Source organism: Trachypithecus francoisi, unplaced genomic scaffold, assembly GCF_009764315.1.
Source record: "Trachypithecus francoisi isolate TF-2019V2 unplaced genomic scaffold, Tfra_2.0 Lachesis_group3, whole genome shotgun sequence".
In the NCBI taxonomy this organism is placed as follows: domain Eukaryota; kingdom Metazoa; phylum Chordata; class Mammalia; order Primates; family Cercopithecidae; genus Trachypithecus; species Trachypithecus francoisi.
Genome location: NW_022681468.1, coordinates 110,155,143 through 110,178,895, shown reverse-complemented (window position 1 = coordinate 110,178,895; position 23,753 = coordinate 110,155,143). Strand labels below are relative to the sequence as shown.

The 23,753-nt window shown below is 51.9% G+C and overlaps 1 protein-coding gene across 1 annotated transcript in view; it reads right to left on the bottom strand.

Moving 5' to 3' along the window:
• The window catches only part of LOC117070328 (A disintegrin and metalloproteinase with thrombospondin motifs 7-like), a 684,711-nt gene extending 665,938 nt beyond the window's left edge, over nt 1-18,773 (bottom strand). Inside the window, 4 exon segments of the mRNA XM_033189286.1 lie at nt 3,487-3,683; nt 4,803-4,968; nt 7,029-7,384; nt 18,423-18,773. Of these exon segments, the coding sequence (XP_033045177.1) occupies nt 3,487-3,683; nt 4,803-4,968; nt 7,029-7,384; nt 18,423-18,522 (819 nt within the window). The 5' untranslated portion in view covers nt 18,523-18,773.
• Between the last annotated feature and the right edge of the window lie 4,980 nt (nt 18,774-23,753).

Genomic DNA, 23,753 nt, shown 5'->3' with positions numbered 1-23,753 from the left:
AGCCTAACATGTACAGTCCCTGTGCTGGGGGCTTAGCATGCATTATCTCATTTAATCTTCTTACTTCTAAGGTAGGCACAATTATCCTCATTTTACAAATGAAGTAACTGAAGCTCAAAGAGAGGGTGAAGCTGGGCTCAGAACCCAGGTTTCGCTGCTTCAAAGCCCCTGCTTATTTCCTAAATTTGGGGAATGCTGCCTGCCTATTCTGTTGGGGATTCTCAATGCATATTTACTTTGAGGGCTCCGAGAAGTCCTGTAGTAAAGAAGTCTGTTTTACCTTTTTTTCCCTTTTGAGACGGGGTCTCACTTTGTCACCCAAGATGGAGTGCAGTTGCATGATCTCGGCTCACTGCAGCCCAGCTGCAGCCTCGACCTCCTGGGCTCAAGCAATCCTCCCACCTCAGCCCCTCAAGTAGCTGGGACTACAGGCGTGCACCATCATGCCTGGCCTATTTTACTTTTTTTAACCCTGTGTGGCCCAAATTACTCAATAGCAGCATCTTTTTTCATAGTACACTACTGGCATTCTTTGGAACACATTCCCTGAAATATTCCTTGGGAAATGCTACAATGAGACAGAGTCCCTAAGTGCAGGATCGTGCTCTTCCACATCCATCACTTTATTCCAGGTAGAGCAATGGCTCTCAACAAGTCAGTCTTAAATAAACATCTGATCCCAAGGGAACATCTGTTCCCCATCCTTCTGGCCCACCCTGTCTGCCCCTCTCCAGGGCAGATTAAGGGGCACAGGAGACAGAATGGGGCTTTGGAGGCAAACAGACCTGAGCTCCAGTCCCAGCTCTACCACTTACTAGCTGTGTGACCTTGAGCGAGCCCCTTGACCTCTCTGAATCTTTGTTCCCTCAACTCGAAAATGGGGATGAGGGCCGGGTACGGTGGCTCATGCCTGTAATCCCAGCACTTTGGGAGGATGAGCCAGGGAGAACAGCCTGGCCAACATGGTGAAACTCCCTCTCTACTAAAAATACAAAAATTATCAAGGCGTAGTGGGGCACACTGGTAATCCCAGCTACTCAGGAGACTGAGGCAGGAGAATCACTTGAACACAGGAGGAGGAAGTTGCAGTGAGCTGAGATCATGCCATTGCACTCCAGCCTGGGCGACAAGAGTGAAATTTCATCTCAAAATAAATAAATAAATTAAATAAATAAATAAATAAAATGGGGGTGAGGCTTAGGTGAGGTGTTGGGTGTTGAACACTGGACAAAAAGTAGACAGATATTCACAAGGCTCCAGCCCTAACCCACCAGGGCCTCAGCCCACAATACAGCCGTCCTCAGAGGCTGGCCACATGGGTTCCCATGTCCCTGTCATCCCTGCAGCCTCCTAGGGGGTCCAGCACTGTCAGGCTCAAAGGTGCCCCCATCCTGACCTGACTGATGCTGGGCTCACCAGCTCAGAAAAGCTTGATACTGTCAGAGCAGGTGAGTGTGAGAACCAGGCCCACCCTCTCCCCAGGAATGGGGCTCACCAAGTGAATGTGTGGGTCCTATGAGCCAGGGCAAGGCAGCCAGGAAGGGGCCAGGCCCTGGGGGGCAAAAACACCTGAATCCTGTCACCCAGGTTAAGTTATGGGGGACCTGTTGGGCTGGGTGGGTCTTTTATTTTTGAGATGGAGTCTCGCTCTGTCACCCAGGTGGGAGTGCAGTGGCGCGATCTCAGCTCACTGCAACCTTCGCCTCCCAGGCTCAAGATCCTCCCACCTCAGCCTCCCAAGTGGCTAGGACTACAGGTGTGCACCACCACACCCAACTATTTTTTGTATTTTGGTAGAAATGGGGTTTCACCATGTTGGCCAGGCTGGTCTCCAACTCCTGACCTCAAGTGATCTGCCCACCTCAGCCTCTCAAAGTGCTGGGATTATAGCCGTGAACCACAACACCCGCTCAGGTGGGTCTTACTTTGCCCAGAATCTAGAGCACAGGGAACACTCAGAAAAGCGGGGGTGAAATGAACCCAGTTAATCATCAGTGGCTCCAGCCAGCCTCCTGGGTCTTTCAGGCTGAGCCCCCAAAGTGCTGAGAATGAGAAGGAGGGAACCTCAAGGCCTGAGAACTTGGTCTTGCCCCTTGCTCCACCCCTATAGCCCAGGGTCCAGGCCCTGCTGTCCAGCAATAGCCCTGCTGAACCCTGGCTGTTAGTGGCTTTCCTCCCTAGGCAGATGAGGCTTGATCTGGGCCTTCAAGGCCTCAAATGCCAGGCAGAAGGCTGTGACTTTTATTCCATATGGAACAGGGAGCCAATGAGGGTGTCCCAGTCAGGGAAGAACTGGCCCAGAGCTGCATTTGCTGATGAGAACTCAAGTAGTGGGGATGTGGTGGCCAGCACGTAGAGAGAATTGCCCTGGACGCAGTCCCTTCCTCTCTCTGAGACTCAGGTTTCACAGTGATAAACTAGGGGGCCAGACACTGGATGATCTCAGAGGGTACTTCCTTTAGGGTTGCAGGAGGTGAGGGGCTGGCAGGGGGAAGCAGCAGCATAGGATCCTGGCCCAGGGCTCCTCTAGATGTCATCCTGTCCACAGCACACACCCTTACCTTGCCCCCAACCACCCAGCCCAGGAGAGAAACAGGGTTATATGGTGGCCTGCCCACCAGGTGGCTGCTAAGAATGCCAGGAGCAGAGATCTTTCCTCCCAGGGGCTGCAGGAAGCAGCTTGAAGCCTGAGGCCTCCCACCTGCACCCACAGGGCAGGAGCAGGGAGTGGCAGCTCTGCAGTAGTCGGCTCCAGGAATCACCAGCTGCAATCAGCCACAGTGCCCCCAGTGGGACTTAGGACACCTGGGCTCCCATCTGGCTCTACCCTGCCTCGTTGTGTGACTTGGGCAAGTCACTTGTCCTCTCAAGGCCTCTGATATCTCATCCATCATATGGGGTCAAAAGCAGTTTGCCAACCCCACAAGGTACCATGGTCATGCCCAGTTCACAGATGAGCAGGCTGAGACTCAGACAGGGCAAGTGATTTGCCCAAGGCTGCCAGCTAGTGACCACAGAACTGCACAGATCCTTCCAACTGTAATGTGTGCTGATGTCTCAGGCAGGGTCTCAGGCAGAGTGTGGTCTGATCAGGCATTTCTGTGTTTCCAGCATCTAGCGCAGGTCCTGATACAAAGGAAGGAGGTATCTGTGCAGGGAAGCATGAATGAACCAACTAGTCTATGAGCCCCCTAGGCAGGCACAGAGTTGTGGCTGCCTCAGTCTCCCGCTCCCGCTTCCCCTCCCGGTGGCATGACACTCTGTGGTGTCCCCACAGCAGCCCTCTGCCCAGGCCCTCTCATAGTGACTTGCTGCCAAGACCCCCAACCCTTCCTGCCTCAGGAGCTTGGATACCCTTCTTCCTGCTCGGGGCCTGGACCTGGGTCTGGGGTCCAGCCTGCCAGTCTTCCTGCCCTGCACCCACTCTTTGCACCCCCATCCCCTAACACTATCCCCTCCACCCACTCCTGGCCCACACAGACTCACCATGTTCATGATGGTCAGCACATAGCTCTCAACCTGCGGCTGTCCGTGGTACTCCACCATTTTGGCATCAGCTACCACCAGGGTCTCCACCCACTTCTCTTTGCTGACCGATCGCTGGTGTAGACGCCTTAGCCGCGGCCGCTGCCACTGCTGCTGCTGCTCCCAACGCTCCCGTCGAGGCTCCAGCTCCGGGGACACTGGAGGTCCAGATGGGGTGAGGTTAGCTGCCAGCAGACTGGCCCAGGGCACATGTCTCCAGGGCCTCTCCTCAGTGAGCTCTCTCTGGGGCACTGGGAACCACACTGAGATCAGAGGTCAGGGGCCTGAATTCTCCTCCTGGCTCTGCCCCAGACCTGTGCTGTGTGGCTCTGCCTGGTCACCTTCCTTCTCTGATCTTGAGATTCCCTAACTAAAAATAGGAATAAGTTGATCTGCCTCACAGGGGGACCTCAAAGGGCAAATGAAATGGTGGATATAAACACAGTAAAGTACTGTGTCCATGGGAGGGGAACTCCTGGGCCTGACAAAGCTGGCAACTGGGCCCCTATCTCCCTGTGTCACTTCCTCCCCTCTTGGGGGGTTAGTAAATCCCAACACAGGCTGACCTCACCCTCTAAACCCCAGCCTGAGGAAGCTGGCCAAGATCCAGCCCAGCTGGCCCTACTGGGCCTGCTCCCCTGACCCAGGCTGCTCCAGATCAGAAGAGGAAGCACATCTATGAAGCTGGGGAAACTGAGGCCAAGAAGCATGCTTCTGTGGATATGTGCTCCAGCAAATAGAGGACCAGAGCTGTGGGCAACTTGAGATTGGCATGCCAGCCAAACATTCCCCAAACACCAGCAACCCTTAGCAGGCAGCTCCTCACCTGGACTGGCCAGCACTACTGCTGCTCTGCAGAGGAGGCACTGGGTACCACATTCCAATTCCCAATAATAGAGGTAGTTATTCTAGGGTGGGAGCAGGGTGGCGGACGGAGGGAGGTTCCTGGCTAGTGGCCCTGTTGGAGCTGGGCACTGGAGGAAGAATGGCTGGCAGAGCCAGGTGCCATAGGCTGTGGGGGGGAGGGAGCAGAGGGAGGTTGAGCCCCAAGGTGGGAGAAGTAGGTGGGGCATTGACTGGGGCAGGCCTGAAAGGCAGAGGACACAGTCTTGTGGCACAATTAAGGGCACAGGCTATGGTGATGTATCCGTCTATCTATCTGTGTCCCCTGGTCTAACGGGCACTGGGCATGGGGATGTTAAGAGGGGCTTCTAGAAAGGCCCATTCATGTCCCCAGGCCCAGCACCCACCCGAGAACTGGGAGCAGAAGAGCATACCTTGCACCCCACAGGTGCTTGGAGCACTGGAATCACCCCGCTGTGCCAACCTCTCCGGGACCTGACGCTTGTACACCACATGGGGCCGGGCGTGGCCAGGCCGGGCCAGGGCACCGTCCAGGGGCTCAATGAAGTAGTCCTCGTTGGAGAGCTGGAACACACCTTTCTGGGGAAGAAGCACCAGAGTCACACAGGGAGGGCTGGCCCTCAGCTGCTCTTCCTGCATGTCCCAGAGACCCATCCTGTCCAGCTGAGCCCCCACTGCCCACACCACCTGTAACTGCCCACGGACACTCTGCACTTTCATCCCACTGGGCCTTTGCACACTCTGTAGCCTCCACCTGGAAAGCCCTTCTCTGCCATTTCACACACAGCCAAACCTTCAAAGTGAAGCTCAGAAGCCTCCACCCCTGGGGAAACTGCCCCACACACCCACCCCATTAGGAGAGGGAAATGGGTCTGCATCCCAATCTGACAAAATGGTGTCTTCCAGAGTCTCAGACAGCCATCCTGGGCAGGGCAGCTTGTGCCCAGGCCTCCAGGCTATTCTCCATCTCCTCTGCATGCCAGCCATTTCCAGCACTGTGCTCCTTCCCAGCTGGCCAGGGCTTCTGACCTTCCCTCTATCTCCCTAAGGCAATGAATCACTCCAAAGCATCTACACCCACACCCGAGCAAAGGAGATGCCCACAGCCACCAGGACACCCTGTTCTCTGGGCCCAGGGCCACCCAGAGAAGGGAAGCTGGCAGGAGTGTCTTGGACATGTCCGCCAGCATTCAGAATCCACGGAGGGGAGGGGCCCTGGGAAGCATCTTTGATGCCCACTACCTCCTGAGGAAGCTCAGGGCTCCAACAGGGAAGAAGGTCTTATGTGCCTCGGACTTCCCCTCGTAGGCACCAATTCTGCCCCTTGGGTCACACAGGACCAGGAAGCCTGGAGGGAGGGCTGGAGAGTACATCAGCTCTTGGGTCTGGAGACCTGGGTATGAATGCGGAGTCCCCCCGCTCCCACCCACCACTCACTGAATGACTAGGTGACCCTGGGCAAGTTCCCCTCTGAGCCTGTTTCCTCATCTGTGAAATGGGAATGATGCCCCGTGTGCACAGGTGCTGCTCAGGCTCAACAATATCAACTGTACATTAAGGGACAGGCACAGGCTCCATAAATGAGAATACTGTGCAGGGCGGATGGGCCTTCAAAGGTCCAGATGTTGTGCAGCTTGTATTGTGGGCTGCCCTGTCATTAGGCCCTGTGCAGCCACAGCCCATGGTTTTTGCCTGAGCAATCTAAGCTGAGGGCCTCCTGGGAACAGTGGACGCTGACAGTGTGCACATATCCCCTACTCCTCCCAAACCCCCAACCTCCAGAGCTGGGAGAGTGGGGCTGGCCACCTGAACACGAACAGAAAGGGGCCCTGCTCCGCCTGGAGTGGAAGCTGCTCTAATCAGCCCCAGTCAGGGAGCCATTAGGGCTGCAGGCAGTAGCCAGCACCACCCTTCAGCCAGACGAAGCCAGGAAGCTGAGGCCTACTTTGCCCGGAATGCTGATCCGGGCAGAGGGGCTGAAAGAGATTCCTCACCACACCCTGCAGAATGGCTACAGGGTGAGGGGTGGCTTTCCTGGAGAAGAGCAGCCTAAAAGGACCCGTGAAGGAACAGTCATAACTGATGCCCCAGGCAAGAGAAGCCAACTGCTTTTTCAGTTACTTAGTCCCGTCAAACAGAGGTTCTCAAAGTGGAATATCTGGACCTGCATCTTCAATATTACCTGAGACGGTTTCAGAAATCCAAGTGTTTGGCGCCACCTCAGACCTACCCTGCAAGCATTCTGTTTAAACAGGGCCTGCAGGTGATTTGAGCTCATAGTACTTTTTTTTTTTCTTTTTTAGTGCCTAGGGTCTGGCTGTATCACCAGTTAAGCTCTATCATCACACCCTACATCCTTGAACTCCTGGGCTCAAGTGATCCTTTCGCCTCAGCCTCCCAAGTAGCTGGGACTACAGGTGCACCACCACCCGGCTTTCACATTAAACTTTGAGAAGTGCTGTCCTAGAGATCAACGAGGCCTGCGTTGTCACTCCCACTTTACAGGCGTGAATACCGAGGCTGGCAGAGGAAAAGTGCACTGGGCAAAGCCACCAGACAAGTGCGTGGCAAGACTGGAGCCAATCTCCACATCCCACCACCCGAGACTGCCCCAAGTATACATGTCCCAGCGCACTCACCAGGCCGTCGCAGGCGCTGATGGCCGCCAGGCCACCCTCAAGCTCAGGGTCCTGCACCTCGCCAAGCAGGTGGCAGGCGGGGGTGTGGGCCTGGATGTGCGCACGACCCAGGCCTCCGCGCCGCCGCGTCTCGCTCACAAAGCCGGGGGCCAGCAGGTGCTGATTGGCGGTCAGGTTGAAGCGCAGCTCGCGCCCGCGGTATTGCAGCTGGTAGAAGGCGGGCGCGTCTCGGCGCACAAACACATCCCGCTTGCGCAGTGCGCGGGGCCACAGCTCGTAGGACAGGAAGGAGCCCCCCGCGTCAACGCGAACAGGGTGCACGATGTCCAGTGCCGCCCGGCCCTCAGTTGCACGTCCTGCAGGGAGAGAACCACAAACGCCTAAGCCCAGGGCAGACCCGGGTCCTTGCTAGTGACCGGAGACCAGAAGGGAGAGGCCAAGAGGGGGCTGCTGGAGTCAGAGTATCTGGATTCAAATCCTCCCTGGGCTATCTACTAACTTTGCCATTTCATCTTTCCGTGCCTCAATTTCTCCATCTGGATCATTGCAGTAACTTATTTTGTTGTTGTTGTTGTTTGTGTTTGGGGTTTTTGTTTGTTTGTTTGTTTTGAGACAGTCTCGCTCTGTCCCCCGGGCTGGAGTGCGTGGTGCGATCTCGGCTCACTGCAACCTCCGCCTCCTGGGTTCAAGCGATTCTCCTGCCTCAGGAGTAGCTGGGACTACAGTCACACGCGACCACGCCCAGTTATTTTTTGTATTTTTAGTAGACACAGGATTTCACCATGTTGACCAGGCTGGTCTCAAGCTCCTGAACTCAGGCGATACGCTCGCTTCGGCCTCCCAAAGTGCTGGAATTACAGGCGTGAGCCACTGCGCGCCAGGCCTGGATTGCTGCGGTAACTTCTTAACAGGTCTCTCTGTTTCAACTATTGCCTACCCCAGGTGCCCGTCCCCTCGTGTTTTCAATATAGAAGCCAGAAAGATTCATTCAAAACCAGCGCGATCATGGTCTTACTCTGCTCAAAATCCTGCAATGGCGCCCATCTCACGGAGCAAAAGACAAAGTTCTGGCCTATATGAGGCCCTAGGCAAGGTAACCTCTCCAGTCTCATTTCCAGCTATACCGCCTTAGTTGCCTCCACTCCGCCCACTGGCCTCCTTGCAGTTCCTCCACAGGCCAGACATGCTCCTGCTTCAGGATTTTGCATTGATGTTCCCTACACCTGGAACACTCTTCTCTCTGTTTTCCACGTGGCTAAACCACTCCCTTTTGAGTTCTTGCTCAAATGTCTCCTTCTCAATGAGGCCTCCTCTAATGACTTTATTTTAAAATTGCAACTCCCTGGCTCTCCCTATCCCCCTTCCTTGCTTTGTTTTTCCCCATAGCACTTCTGACATACCATGTCACTTAGCATTTTCAGTATTTTTTCTATTTATTTGTTTTCTCACACCCCTCCCAATGTAGTCTAGGAAGGCAAGAATCTATATTCTTTGCACTTTTTTTTTTTTTTGAAACAGGGTCTTGCTCTGTCACCCAGACAGGAGTGCAAGTGTGCAATCATAGCTCACTGCAGACTCCAACTCCTGAGCTTGAGTCATCCTCCCATCTCAGCCTCCCAAGTAGCAAGGGACTGGGACTACAGGTGGGTGCCACCACACTTGGCTAATTTTTTTATTTATAATTTTTTTAATAGAGATGGGATCTCACTATGTTGCCCAGGCTGGTCTCAGACAAACTCCTGGGCTCAAGCAATCCTTCTACCTCAGCCTCCCATAGTGCTGGGATTACAGGTGTGAGGCATCAAGGCTGGCCCTGATTAATTTTTTTTTTTTTTTTTTGGTAGAGATGACAGTTTTGCTATGTTGCCCAGGCTGGTCTCAAACTCCAGGCCTCAAGTGATCCTCCCACCTCAGCCTCCTAAATTGTTGCGATTATAGGTGTGAGCCACCACACTTGGCCCTTTATATTCTTTGTTGAAGATTTAAGTGTCAGAGGAAGTGTCCAGAACTTAGTCCTTTTTTGGTATTTGTTGAATACCAAAATTCTACTCTGTAGAATGCAGATAACCACAGCACTTACACTCTCGATGCTGTTGTGAGGATTAAACCTGGTGAGCTACTCCACATTTAGCAGTGCCTGAGCCACGGTTGAATATGATGGCAGTTATGATTGTTATTATTAGCCTGATGGATTGAAAAATGTGCTCTCAGGTGCGTGAGCATTCTGCAAATGTCTCCAGGCCTCCTGGAATGGAGAGACAGAGAAAGACCACCCCAGTGGGGCTCCCTGGCCCCTAACTGCCACTTCAACAGAGTAGCTCTGGTTTCTTTCTTTTACATACAAGAATTCATTTAAAGAAAGCTTCCAGGGATGAAAAAAATTGGCAGACCTCTGCTCAGGCCCTTGCAGTTTAAAAATCCCTCTCTGTTGCTCTGTCCTCTTGGATTTCCCAGTAAGGCCTGGATTCTTATCCTTTTTTGCCACAAACTCCTTCTCCTCAGAACAATATTTTGAAATGCATTAAATAAAATACACAGGAGTGGTTGGACACAGTGGCTCACGCCTGTAATCCTAGCACTTTGGGAGGCCAAGGCAAGCGAATCACTTGAGGTCAGGAGTTTGAGACAAGCCTGGCCAACATAGTGAAACCCCGTGTCTACTAAAAATGCAAAAATTAGCCAGGCTTGGTGGCGCATGCCTGTAATTCCAGCTACTCAGGAGACTGAGGCAGGAGAATTGCTTGAACCTGGGAGGTGAAGGTTGTAGTGAGCCAAGATCGCATCACTGTACTCCAGCCTGGGTGACAGAGTGAGACCCTGCCACAAAAAATAAATAAATAAAATAAAATACACAGAAGTACCAAGGAAATTGATTATAGTGAAATATAGTTATCCAAATAATTTAAGGCCAGGCATGGTTGTTCATATCTGTAATCCCAGAACTCTGGGAGAATGAGGTGGGAGGATCACTTGAGCCTAGGAGTTCAAGACCAACTGGGCAACATAATGGGACCTTGTTGCTACAAAAAAAAAAAATTAGCCAGGCAAGGTGGTGCACACCTGTAGTCCCAGCTACTTGGAATGCTGAGGTGGGAGGCTCTCTTAAGCCCAGGAGGTCGAGGCTGCAGTGAGCCATGATGGTGCCACTGCACTCCAGCCTGGGTGATAGAGTGAGACATTATCTAAAAAACAAAACATAACAAAATAAAAAATAACTTTAAAAGTAGGGTGTAGAATTAAACTTTAAACAAGATTTTGTGGCATATTTAACAACTATGGTTTGTTTTTGTTTTTTTTTTTTTTTTTTTTTGAGACAGAGTCTCTCTCTGTCACCCAGGCTATAGTGCAGTAGCTCAATCTTGGCTCAACACAACCTCTGCCTCCCAGGTTCAAGCAATTCTTGTTCCTTAGCCTTTCAAGTAGCTGGGACTATAGGTGCATGCCATTATACCTAGCAAGTTTTTGTATTTTTAGTAGAGACAGGGTTTTGCCATGTTGGCAAGGCTGGTCTTGAACTCCTGGCCTTGAGTGATCCACTTACCTCAGCCTCCAAAAGTGCTGGGATTACAGGCATGAGCCACTATGCCGGGCAACTATGGAAATGTTGAAGTAGTGATGAACGTAAACTTTATTTCAAGATACGTGCAACAACCGTAATGAGATAGAAAAGTATTTGTTCTAGTGGTAACAAAACCACAGGTGCTGTTGGGATTTGCTAATGATATTCATAATTGAGGGAAATGCTAAATTTCTTTGAGAGGTTACAAAAAGTAAATATGTAATATTTTCCCATTCAAGTTCATGGATCCCCTGAGTCCACAGTCCCTCAGGCTGTGAAGCCCAGGTTAGGACACCTACAGTAAGGTGTCCAGACTGCTTCCTAGGTGAGAGAGCAAAGGGAGGCTCAGAGAGGTAGACAGACTGGCCTAGAGCCACACAGTGACAGTAAGAATGACAGTGCTGAGACTGGGACTCAAGTCCCCCAAATGATTTCAGTCTATTCAGTAACATTGCTCTATATTCTCAATACTCCATCCCTTGCTGGGCTTCAGTTTCCCCATCGTTAATGTGAAAAAGTTGAATTAGATCACGTTTCTCAAATATCTTTGGCCACCAGGTCTAGTCTCAAAAGAAATCTCATGTGCTGGAGTTTGGGGGAGCCCGGCACCCATGCTTTCCCCCCTGGCCTTTCCCTCTCTGCAGTTCCCAGGCTCTAAAGAGCACAGTTAGGGAACTTGGCAATCAAGAGTTTCTCGATTGGATTTACATCCAGCTCCCAGGATCCTGGCTGTTCACGACAATAGACTCTTCAGGCTGGCATGAATGCCTGAGTGCCCTGCTGACATCCCACCAGGGTTCCTTCTGCTGCTGCCCAGTCCAAAGCTCCATCCCAGCAGGCTACAGAAACCAAACCCACCCTCCAGTCTGTCCTCTGCCAAACTGCACGTAGAGTGCCCTGCACATGCCAGTGCTGTGCCCCTGCTGAGAGCATCTCCCTCTGCTCCCAACCGCCCCAGCAGTGCCAGCCTCAAAGAGCCTTCTCTGAGTGTCAAGAGACTGGGTAAGCTGGGGCAACGTGCTGTGTGGCTCTGAGCTAATCTTCCCTGTCATTGAGCTTCAGCGGGCCACTAGTGCAAGGATTTTCCAGAACTCACAGATAAGTTTCTTAAAAAAGAGTCCCAGGTCCCATCCCAGACTCACTAAATCAGCATTTCCAGGAAACTAGGACTAGGGACTAGGAAGCTATGTTTTTACCAAGAGCCTGCAGGAACTGTGATCCTCAGGAAGGTTAGGAAATCCCCCACTGGGAGTGAACCTGACTGGTCATCACAGTACCTGGAGAGCTCTGAAAAACTGCAGATGCCAGGACCCAGCCCAGAGATTCTGGTTCCACAGATCTAGGGCTCTGGGGGCCCTAGAATGTGTATTTTCTGTATTTTTCTAGACCTTCCCAGGGATTCTGATCTAGCCAATTCAGAGGCTGGCATTCAGAAGCCACCGGACTGGAAGATTTAAGGAGACTTTTTGCTCTGACATCCTAATAAGGGCATATGGGACTACAACTCCTTAATCACAGCATGCAGATTTGCTTGTGTTGATCAGTTACTGATTTTTTGGTTTGTTTTGGCTGACACAAATACTGAAAAACGTTTTAGTCAACTGCCAATGTTTAAAAATCACATGATCTTGGGGCCGGGTGCAGTGGCTCGCGCCTGTAATCCCAGCACTTTGGGAGGCCGAGGCAGGCGGATCACGAGGTCAGGAGATCGAGACCATCCTGGCTAACATGGTGAAACCCCATCTCCACTAAAAATACAAAAAAATTAGCCGGGCATGGTGGCGGGTGCCTGTAGTCCCAGCTACTTGGGAGGCTGAGGCAGGAGAATGGCGTGAACCCGGGAGGCAGAGCTTGCAGTGAGCTGAGATAGCGCCACTGCACTCCAGCCTGGGCGATAGAGCAAGACTCTGCCTCAAAAAAAAAAAAAAAAAAGAATCATATGATCTTGTACAAAAATCTCAATTTTCAGCTTTTCTTGAAAAGTCTTATCATCCATCCATGTCAGGCTTAAATTCCTGCCTGGCAAAAGTGGCCAGGGTGGAGCAGTGAGTTCCCTTTAGGAAGGGCCTATGCTCCCCAGTCCTCAGTCCCCACCACTCCCTATTCATTCCCAATACTGTGGCTGCAAGTAGGCTCCCTTTCCCATCATGCTTGTGTTTCCTTTCACTCAGTAAAGAACTGAGTCTCTAACAAAAGTGGGAAAACAAGAGATGGGCCAAGAGGCCTCACGTTTCAGGAAAAATCTGTCTCCCTGCCCACCTTGTTTGCTCATTTACATTACCTGCCTAGTCCATGGCATTTGGTATGTGACCCTTGGCTACTAACTGTGAGGGTGCACTAGGTGCTCCAAAGTCCAGGAAAGTGGATAAGACACCATCCTTGCCTTCAAATGGAGAAATGGCTGGATGCAGTGGCTCACACCTGTAATTGCAGCATTTTGGAAGACCGAGGAGGGCAGACTGCTTGAGCTCGAGAGTTGGAGACCAGACTAGGCAACATGGTGAAATCCCATCTCTACGAAAAATACAAAAATTAGCCAGGCATGGTGGTGTATGCCTGTAGTCTCAGCTACTCTGGAGGCTAAGGTAGGAGGATCACTTGAGCCTGGGAGGCGGAGATTGCAGTGAGCAGAGATTACACCACTGTACTCCAGCCTGGATGACAGAGCAAGACTCTGACTCCCCCTCAAACACACACACACACACACACACACCAAAAAAAAAAAAAAACAGAAAAATGGGTGTGGTAGATCCAAGATCCCCACTCTGGCACAGTGCTGACAGGGTCCAAGCAAGGGGTGGGGATGACACCTTATGAATGCATCGGAATGAAGAAAAGTTTCATCAAGGAGGATGCATTTGAGATGGCCCTTAACATATGTTAATTCAACAGTGAAGACAAGGAGGGCCTCTTGGTGGTAGGGGCACTGTGTGGTAAACCCTCAGAGAAGTGGGGAAAAGCCAGAAGAATGGGCAACAAGAAGTTTAATCTTGGCCCAGGCATGTGTTTTGTAAAATGGGAGGCAATGGAGGGACAAAATAATGCACTATAGAGCATGGGCTTTGAAAGTAACAAGACCCCGGGCAGGCCCAAGTAGGCCACTTAATAGTTGTATAATCTGAGTCACTGCATGTCTCTGGGTTTCAGTTTCCTCATCTGCTTGGAGAATCCAGGCCAGAAAAACATAAGGAGGGGAGCCCAGGTCAAGGAGATGAAAATGACAGAGATAGGGAAGAACTGTTTCCCAGGTTCATTTCCAGTGGGGGATTTCCTAACTTTCCCAAGGATCACAATTCGCGGAGACTACAACTCCAAGGCTCGTTTGGTTTTGTTTTGTTTTTTTGAGAGAGAGTTTTGTTCTTGTCCCCCAGGCTGGAATACAATGGCACAATCTTGGCTCACTGCAACCTCCAGCTCCCGGGTTCAGCTCTCCTGCCTCAGCCTCCCAAGTAGCTGTATTACAGGTGCGAGCCACCACGCCCAGCTAATTTTTTGTATTTTTAGTAGAGATGGGGTTTCGCCATGTTGGCCAGGCTGGTCTCAAACTCCTGACCTCAGGTGATCCACCCACCTCGGCCTCCCAAAGTACTGGGATTACAGGCATGAGCCACTGTGCCCACCATCCAAGACTTGTTTTAAGTGAGTATTAACATTGGTTCCCAGGGCAAGGACAATCCCAGCCAAGGCAGCTAAAGATGAGCTGAAGGTCAGGGGGCACTGATGCCAACTAGCTCTAAAGTTCTCAACTGGAGGAGCCACATGACACTCTTTTAGGCAAGTTTTGTCCTCAAATGCATGTGGTTGGGGGATGGAAGCAGGTATGTAACTGAGGAATCAACCACTGGGGAGAAAAGGCCCCAAAAGCTTTGAAAAAATAAAGTATCTCTGAGGAAGGACCCATGCCCCAAGGGATGTACAGTCCTGTTGAGAATACCTGCTCTAGATCCTAGGCAAATATTGCAAGACAGAAATTCCAGATGAGTTACAAAGAAGCATCCTATTAAGTTCAAAAATGTGGACAGGGCTAAGTAGAGCTATGCTGCAGGTAAAAAGCGTTCGGATTAGTGAGCTCTAGAGCCAGACAGGCTGGGTTTAAATCCCAGCTCTGCTACCCATATCTGTGAGACCATGGGTAAATTACTCAACCACTCAGAATCTCAGTTTCTCCATCTGTAAAATGGGGATGATAATAATTACAGCTGCTCTCTTTGGTTGTGTAAGAATTAAATAAGTTAGCATGTAAGTGCTTACAACAATAGCTAGCACATAACAAATGTGAGCTAAGTTATGACTGAAAATTAGCAAGAGAACTTCTAACGTATACTTAGCTTTTTCTTTTAAAAACATGTTGTTTTATCTGTTTGCCTAATGGCTTAAAAACAAACAAACCAAACCAAACCAAAAAATGTTTTTTTCTTTTCTTTTCTTTATTTCTTTTTCTTTCTTTCTCTTTCTCTCTTTCTCTCTTTCTCTCTCTCTCTCTCTCTTTCTCTCTTTCTTTCTTTTTCTTTTCTTTTTTTTTTTTGAGACAGGGTCTCGCCCCGTCACCCAGCCTGGAGTGCAGTGATGCAATCATGGTTTACTGCAGCCTTGATCTCCTGGGCTCATGCAATCCTCCCACCTCAGCCTCCCAAGTAGCTGGGACCACAGGCGTGGACCACCAGGCCTGGATAATTTTTTAATTTTTTTGTAGAGATGGGGTCTCATTATGCTGCCGAAGCCAGTCTTGAATTCGTGGGCTCAAATGATCTGCCTACCTCAGCCTCCCAAAGTGCTGGAATTACAGGTGTGCATCACTGTGCCTGGTCTAAAACATCTTTTTCAATCAACAAGAAAAGAACAGACTTACAGGATGTTGTCACTTCTATTGCAATAATTTTTTTCTTGTTTTGTTTAGTTTTTGTTTGTTTGGTTTGTTGGTTGGTTTTTTGTTTTGTTTTGTTTTGAGACAGAGTCTCCCTGTGTCACCCAGGCCGGTATGCAGTTGTGAAATCTCGGCTCACCGCAACCTCTGCCTCTTGGGTTCAAGTGATTCTCATGCCTCAGCCTTCCAAGTCGCTGGGATGACAGGCATGCACCACCATACCCAATTAATTTTTTTTATTTTAATAGAGACAGAGTTTCACCATGCTGGTCAGGCTGGTTTTGAACTCCTGGCCTCAAGAGATCCGCCAGCCTCAGCAAAGTGCTGGGATTACAGGCATGAGCCACTGCACCCCACCAACATTAATTTTTTATAGTGAACTTGTATTGCTTTTCCATTAAAATATTTTTAAAGAGTGCAGGGGTAAGTTTAAAAATAAGTAACTTTCACTGTAGCCTACAGTTGACCCCAGTAGAGATGTTGGTGGCTGAAACTAGCACCACCCTGTGCCAGCAAGGAGTAATTGCAGGTTCCAGTCTCAAATGGTCATGTGCTTGCATCAAAGCTGAGCCTGCAGAGCTCAAGTGACAGTGGGATGGCAACAGGCACCATTCAGGAGGACTGCCAGAGATTCATGGCCATATCTATTCTGCCAAGTCAGGAGGTCTGTTCTGATTGGACCAAGCTCCTGCCACATTGGGTGTTAAATACTTTTAATATCTCCCCTGGGTGACAGAACTGTCACTTTGGAGTTTCTACCAAAGAAATGCCAAGATGGTGTTTACCCTCACTCACCTCCCTATCAAGAACCTGAGTTACAGTCCAACCCTTCAAATGACCCACAGCTCATGCCAAGAAGGAAAAATAACCGGCAGGGTGGGGGGTGGTATGTGAATGCCCTCCTCTGTGAGTCCTAGTACGCACAGAAACACATGCACACAGGGTTCACATGTGCCATACAGCATGAGGAGGAGACATGACTGGGCTCCAGCCTCAGAAACCCTAGCAGGTCCCTGAGTTAGTCACAAGTGGGGAAAAAGGATATATTTTCCTAAAAGTGAGCCCAGGATGAGCCCTTTGGTCTCAAAGAAGGTAACATTCAGTAGGAGGAGGAGCCCCAGGCTTAGGTCCTGGGCTCCAAAGAAAATGACAAACAGGCCAGCAGCCTCAAAGTCACCAATCCTGAGGGAGTGCAGAACAGGGAGGACCCCATGCTCTATATCTATGGGAACACTAGAGACAGACTCCACCCTTGGAGTGTTTGTGCCCAGATTAGGTAAAGGAGAGTGCCTGGCCTGCCTCCACCCGCAAATAGCAGGTCCAGGTCATCTGGGGAGTCCTGGGTTGGCCTGGCAGATTAATAAAAATAATGACCACTACATTGTAGTCACTGTGTCCTGTACTGAGCAACTGACATATTCAGTATCTCATTTAATCCTCATAAGAATACTACCAGGTTGACCGTAACCAGCTCTTCCCACAGTTGCCAGGGGGCCTGGACCCAAGTCCTGAAGGAAGCATTTTCCTGCTCTCTCATTCCCATTGCCCGATTCATCCTCCTCAGCCCCCAGCTCTGGACAGTGGAAAACACAGGCCTCATTCAGGAAGCTCAGGAGTCCAACCCCACAGATCGCTCTACTCTGAGCCTGTCTGCTGGTCCATAAAAGACCTTTCCATCACTTGCTTTGCAGGGTTGTTGTGGAGATTATGAGAAATAAGAACCCGTAAGGCTGGCACACAGTAGGTGCTCATTGAATGTTCGCTCCCTCTGCAGTCTGCACATGGCTGCTAGACCAAATCTTCCCAAAACACTGCTTTCATCAGCTGCTCCCCTCATTGACTTCCCAAACCTCTGAGACCAAGAGTAAATGTCCCCATCCTTCCCGCCCAGACTACTTTCTAGTCACAATCCCTCCAGTGGGGAGGTAGGTCGACCCCGTCCCAGCAAGCAACCCTACTCCAGTCCCCCAACTGATGCTTCCCAGGGGAGGGCCCCACTCCCTCCACGCCCTTCCAGCCCATCCAGAATCCATCCATCCTTCCAGTCTCTCCAACCTCATGCCCCTCCTCTCCTACAAAGCCTGCCGATCGCCTCTATTGCAGGGCTCTCCCAACTATCCACCGCCTCCCCTGACTGGGAGCTCCCCGAGCACCGGGCCTGGGGTCTCCTATATACTCGGTTACTGAATTCCCAGGCCCGCTGCGCTGCGTCGGATGCGCCAGCAGCGCGGCAGCCCGGCAGGTCTCCGCCAAACAAGAGTCTGGACGCAGGCCAGAGGCTCGTCGGAGGCCGGCCCGGCGGGGCGGGGAGAGTTAACCCACGGCCGGGAAAAGAAGCTCCTGCTCCCGGTTCCATTCCCGGCGTCTTCACACTTGGGGGAGGGAGAGGCAGGAAGTGCAAGGACCGCGCAAGACCCGGTCCCCCCGGCCACCAGGGACCGCGCGAGCAGCCCAGATGCGGTAGGCGGGAGCCGGGGGGGGGGGGGGGGGGAGGGGGGAGGGGCGGCGGGGACCCGCGGAGACCTGCGACCTGGCGCCCTCCCCGGCGGTGTCCCGGACAGCCCGCTTTCCAGGAGAGCGCCGCTAAGGAGTGTGAGAAACCAAATCCTCAGTGGGTAAACCGCGCTCCATCCAGCCCACTCGGACGAGAGTTCTCCCAGGAGCGAGGCGCGTTGCTGCACGCGAGGTGGGGAAACCGGAGCCCGAAGAGCGGAAGGGGCTTATTCCAGGCAATAGAGAGTGTCAGTAGCTGAATCCGGGGCTGAGGAAGTTTCCCCAGAGGCACCGCTTCACTCCCCCGCCGGCCCGACCCCACCCCTGTCCCCTAATACCCTGGGAGCAGAAGACACGACCACCTCCAGGCAGAGCGGGGCCGGCGCGGGGACCACAAAGGTGAGGAGGGACTAAACCGAGACTTGGGGAGCGGGAAGGGGTGGCAGGGCTGGCTGGCCGGGGAGGGGCGGACACCCACCTGGTGCGGGTCCGGGGGCGCCGGGAACCAGAGCGCAGAGGAGCAGGAAGAGGGGGCGCAGCAACGGCGCGGGGCTGCGGGGACTCGGGCTGCCAGGCATTGCAGGGACCGGGCGGCCGTCGGGTGACTCCGAGCGCACGCTCTCGTCCGTCCCGTCCGGTCGCTGCCTGGTCCCAGGTCCGGCTCAGGACATGCACGGCCCGCGTGCAGCTCCCGACTATCCGGCCCAGACTCCGGTCGGCTGCGCTCGGTCCGCGGGCAACAAAGGCTGCAGGGCCCGCCCCCTTGGCCGCCTGCAGAGGCAAAGAAAAGACAAGAGAGCGAGAAGGAGAGAAAGAAAGAAAGAAAGAAAGAAAGGGAGGGAGGGTGACGGAGGGCGGCTGCCGGCCCCCGCCCCGCCCCTCGGGCTCCTTCCCCCGCCCCCGGCCCCGCCCCGCCCCCACCGGCCCCGGCTTCTTCGGCCCGGCAGGCCGCGCTCCCCTCAAGGGCTGGCAGGGCCCGGCACAGGCAGCGCCCCACGACGGATGTCCGCGCCCCTCGCCCCCTGTCCCCAGCGCCCCCTGCCGGCGGAGCCCAGCCAGGCCTTTTCGACCCCGGCCGGTTGAGGCTCCCCACAAAGAATCTGGAATTTCCAGAATTTCTGTGTTGTCCCTAAATTGGGCTCCAGGAGGTGCCCTTCGCTGTGTTCTCCGGGCCAAGTAGGGCAGCCTCTCAAAAGGGGACACGGGAGGCCTCCCGAGGGTCCAGGGTCACACAGAGGGGCAGCGGGGTCCCTGCTTCAAAGCTAGCTGCGGAGAGAGGCCTGGGGCCTCCCTGGATGGACAGCGATTGCCCGCGCTAGGTGGGGCCGCGCAGTTCCCCATCTCCTGACTCCTCTCCTAGTGTGTTTGCTTGAAGCAGAGCGCAGAGTTGAGTCCACAGGCAGGGGACCGCGGCTCCGCCTAGGCCAGCGCCCACAGACTTTCAACAGGGGCCCCCGGGGAACCTGGAGGCCGGCCAACCCCAATCTCACATCCCAGGCCAGCCTCCGCCCCTAACACCGGCCATCTGTTCTTCGCGGCCCCAGCCTTGGCTCTGGCTTCGGGCTCCCCTTCCCCCTGTGCTCCCAGGAGCTTCCTCTCTCCCTTCTGCCATCACTAAACATGGCCCTGCCCCGAGGATGCCAGTCTTGTCCTCAGGGAGGTTATGGTCAGCTTCCTCCCTTTGTTTAGCCTTTGTGTGCCCCCTGCCCTCTGAGGTCCGCACACCTCCTCATTGTTCAATCTCCTGGGTGCTTTCCTTCAATTCCTGGAAGCTCACTTCTGGCTTCCTCTCCACCCTCAACCCTTCTGTCCTCTAGGGAATTCGTGTAGCACAGGGTCACCTACTTCCTCCACCTCATCTCCAATGACTTTCCACTCCACCTTAGCCATCAGGTCTCAGGGTCACAGCCTGGGCTGTGTCATCATTCAGAACTGCTCCATCTCGGAAATCCGAAGATCAGGTGCCCTCCTCTCAGACCCAAACCTGCCCTCCTTTCCACGTTTACAATCCCACTATGTATTGCTCTTCCTCCAGTCCCTTGATACCTTCCTCTTTGCCCCATCTACCAGCCCCTCCTGGCTTCACCTACTTCCCTCCCTAGCTATATCCACTGCTTGACTCCTGGCCCCTACCCAACCACCTTCCATTTCTTCCCCACCACTTACACCAGCTGGTCTTGCTGCTCAGTGACAGGGACAATTCAGACCACCACATCCATTGCACTGCATGCAATGAGCCTTTATAGCTGGCACCCACTTGCTTCTCCCTCCATCTGGACATAGTGAAACAGGTGCCCTCCAGCAATCAGAGACAATGCTTCCACCAGGGCTCTGTGGCTCCCTCCCCTCCTGTCTCCTCAAGGGTCCTGCTCCAGGTGTCCCCCACTGTCCTCGGTCTCCTTGGGCTGGTGATCATCAGTCTAAAAACATTCTTGTCTTCCTCCTATTAAAGATACTGTTAATAGCTGGGCACAGTAGCATAGGCCTGTAGTCCCAGTGATACTCAGGAGGCTGAGGAGGGAGGATCACTTGAACCCAGAAGTTCCAGGACAGGCTGGGAGACATACTGAGACATTGTCTCTAGAGAAAAACAAACAAACAAAAAACAGGCAAGGTGCCTCACACCTACAATCCCAACACTTTGGGAGGCCAAGGTGGGAGGGTCACTTGAGCCCCAAGTTTGGGACCAGCCTGGGCAACATAGTGAAACACCGTCTCTACAAAAAAATTAAAAATTAGCCCAGCATGGTGACATATGCCTGTGGTCCCAGCTACTAGGGGGGCTGAGGTGGGAGGGTCACTTGAGTCCAGGAGGTTGAGGCTGGGCCGGGCCCAGCCCCACCTGTGAGCAGTAGCCAAGATCACACCACTGCATTCCAGCCTGTGCAACAAAGTGAGGCCCTGTCTCAAAAAAGAAAAAAAAAAGAAAAGAAAAGAAAGTACTGATAATACCCCTCCGTGGACTGGATGTCCCTTCTAGTTCCCACCCCACATACCTGCTCCCTGTCTTAGTCAAACTTCTCCCTCAAGGTTGTCTAGATTCCCCCTTTTCCTGTTTGTACCTCAGGCTAAGCCTCTTGTCCATCCCCATCTTGGTGTCAAAGCCAAATTCCTTCTCCACCTTGACCTGCGCAGTGCGTTCTAGAGATGCCCTCCCCATTCACACGCCTCCACTCTGCCCTTATCACCTGGCACATATCTTCTTCACTCCATAAATATCAAGTATGCACTGCAGACCCAGGGCACTGGGGACACAGCTGTGAACAGATGGATAAGTTCTCTGTTCCCTGGAGCTCCCACTCTGGAGGAGGCCACGGACAGCAAGCAAATAGACAGATGGATAAACAATTCAGACCACCATATAAACAAGACCAGCTACAGAGAGGTGCTTTGAAGAAAATAAAACCGGAAGCGACTAGAGAGTCTACTTTCCATGGGGTGGTCAGGGAAGGCCTTCCTAAAAAGGTGACATTTAAGCTGTGATACCAGAATGACAAGAAGGAGCCAGTCATGTGAAGGTGAAAGGGAGAAGATGTGAGCCAGGCACGGGATGCATGCCTGTTGTCCTACCTGCTCAGGAGAATGTGGAAGGAGGATCCCTTGAGCCCAGGAGACTGAGGCTGCAGTGAGCTCTGATCGCACCACTGTACTCCAACCTAGGCGAGAGAATGAGACCCTGTCTCTAGAAATAAAAATAAATGGTAAAAAGCTGGACACTGGCCAGGCGCAGTGTCTCACACCTGTAATCCCAGCACTTTGGGAGGCCGAAGAGGGCAGATCACTTGAGGTCAGGAGTTTGAGACCAGTCTGGCCAACATGGTGAAATCCCTTCTCTAATAAAAATACAAAATAATTAGCTGGGCATGGTGGTGGGCAGATGCCTGTAATCCCAGCTACTCAGGAGGCTGAGGTAAGAGAATTGCTTGAACTTGGGAGGCAGAGGTTGCAGTGAGCTGAGATTATGCCACTGCACTCCAGCCAGCGACAAAGCGAGACTCAGTCTCAAAAAAAGAAAAATAAATAAAAGATGGGCATAAACTTGATGTCCCTGAGACTTGTCCTTTCAGATCTAGGCTATACGTCACCCCTTCCAGAATGCCCTCCCTGACCTCTTAGGTTCCTCGGAGTACCCTTTGCCATTCTCGTTGACAGCGCACTAGAATGCTCTTGTCTGATTATGGGTCTGTCAACCCTGACACACTGTGAGATGCTAAGGTCATGTCTTAGTCTTTGTGATCCCTGCCACCAGCACAGCAAACCCTAGAGATCAGGAGGATCTTGGGAGGGGACACACAGCCCTCCCTGGCCAACGCCACAAACTGCTTCCATGCTGCCAAGGCCCAATAGCAGATTGGAGGCTTTTCTGAAATGCAGCCTTGAAGTTTGTGTTTTCAAATCCCGCAGCTGACGACAGTCCCTGCCTGCTTCTTCCAGTGTCCCAGGTCCTGGTCTTTACTCCATCCACACCCTGCTGGATGCCTTCATTTTAAACCTCCTTGGAAACCATGGGATACAAAAAAAAGATACAAAAAATGATAAGCCTTAGTCATGCCATCATGATGCATGATACAACTGGAAATACAGGACCAGCCAACTCCAAATTTTGGGGAGTAAAGTGTACATTTTGTTTTTGTTTTTTTTTTTTTTTGTTTTTGTTGTTGTTATTGTTGTTGTTGTTGTTGTTGTTGTTTGAGATGGAGTCTGGTTCTGTTGCCCAGGCCGGAGTGTAGTGGCACGATCTTGGCTCACTACAGCCTCTGCCTCCTGGGTTCAAGCAATTCTCCCGCCTCGGCCTCCTGAGTAGCTGGGACTACAGGCGTTTGCCACCTCACCTGGCTAATTTTTGTGTTTTTAGTATCGACAAGGTTTCGGCATATTGGCCAGGCTGGCCTCAAACTCCTGACCTCAAGTGATCTGCCCACCTTGGCCTCTCAAAGTGCTGGGATTATAGGCGTGAGCCACCAAGCCCAGCCCAAAGTGTACATTTTGAACAAAGCAAGAGATCTGATATTTCAACATATATTTTATGTCATTGTTCAGAGTGTCGAGTATCCAGTTGGTGAGCTTCTCCCCCGTATCTTGATATAAATTATTTCATTTATTGTTTAAATGATTATCATGCTATATGACCCAACATCTCCAGTAAGTTTTAACATAGCTAAAACATTACCAGAAACTGATCAAAATTTAAAAAGAAACTATATTTGTTCTGCTTCTGTATATCCATTTATATATTGATAGATTGCTTAAAAAGTAGGAAAAGGCTGTGTGTGGTGGCTCTTGGGAGGTTGAGGCAGGAGGATTGCTTGAGTCCAGGAGTTGGAGACCAGCCTGAGCAACACGGCAAAACCTTGTCTCTACAAAAATTTAGCCAGGTGTTGTGGCACACATCTGTAGTCCCAGCTAATCAGGAGGCTGAGGTGGGAGGATTGCTTAAGCCCGGTGGCCCAGGCTGTAGTGAACCATGATTATGTCACTGCACTCCAGCCTGAGGAAGAGTGAGACCCTGTCTCAAAATAATAAATAAATAATAATAAATAAAAAATAGGAAAGTATAGCAGAACACCATCCATTTAAAATTATAAATGAATAAATAACAAAGAAAATGAGTCACACATTTTTTTTTTCTTTTTGAGACAGGGTCTTGCTCTGTCACCAAGGCTGGAGTGCAGTGGCATGCCCAGGACTCACTGCAGCCTCAAACTCCCCAGGTTCAGGTGATCCTCCCACCTCAGCCTCTCGAGTAGCTGGGAATACGGGCATGTGCCTCGTGCCCAACTAATTTTTGTTTTTTTGTAGAGATGAGGTT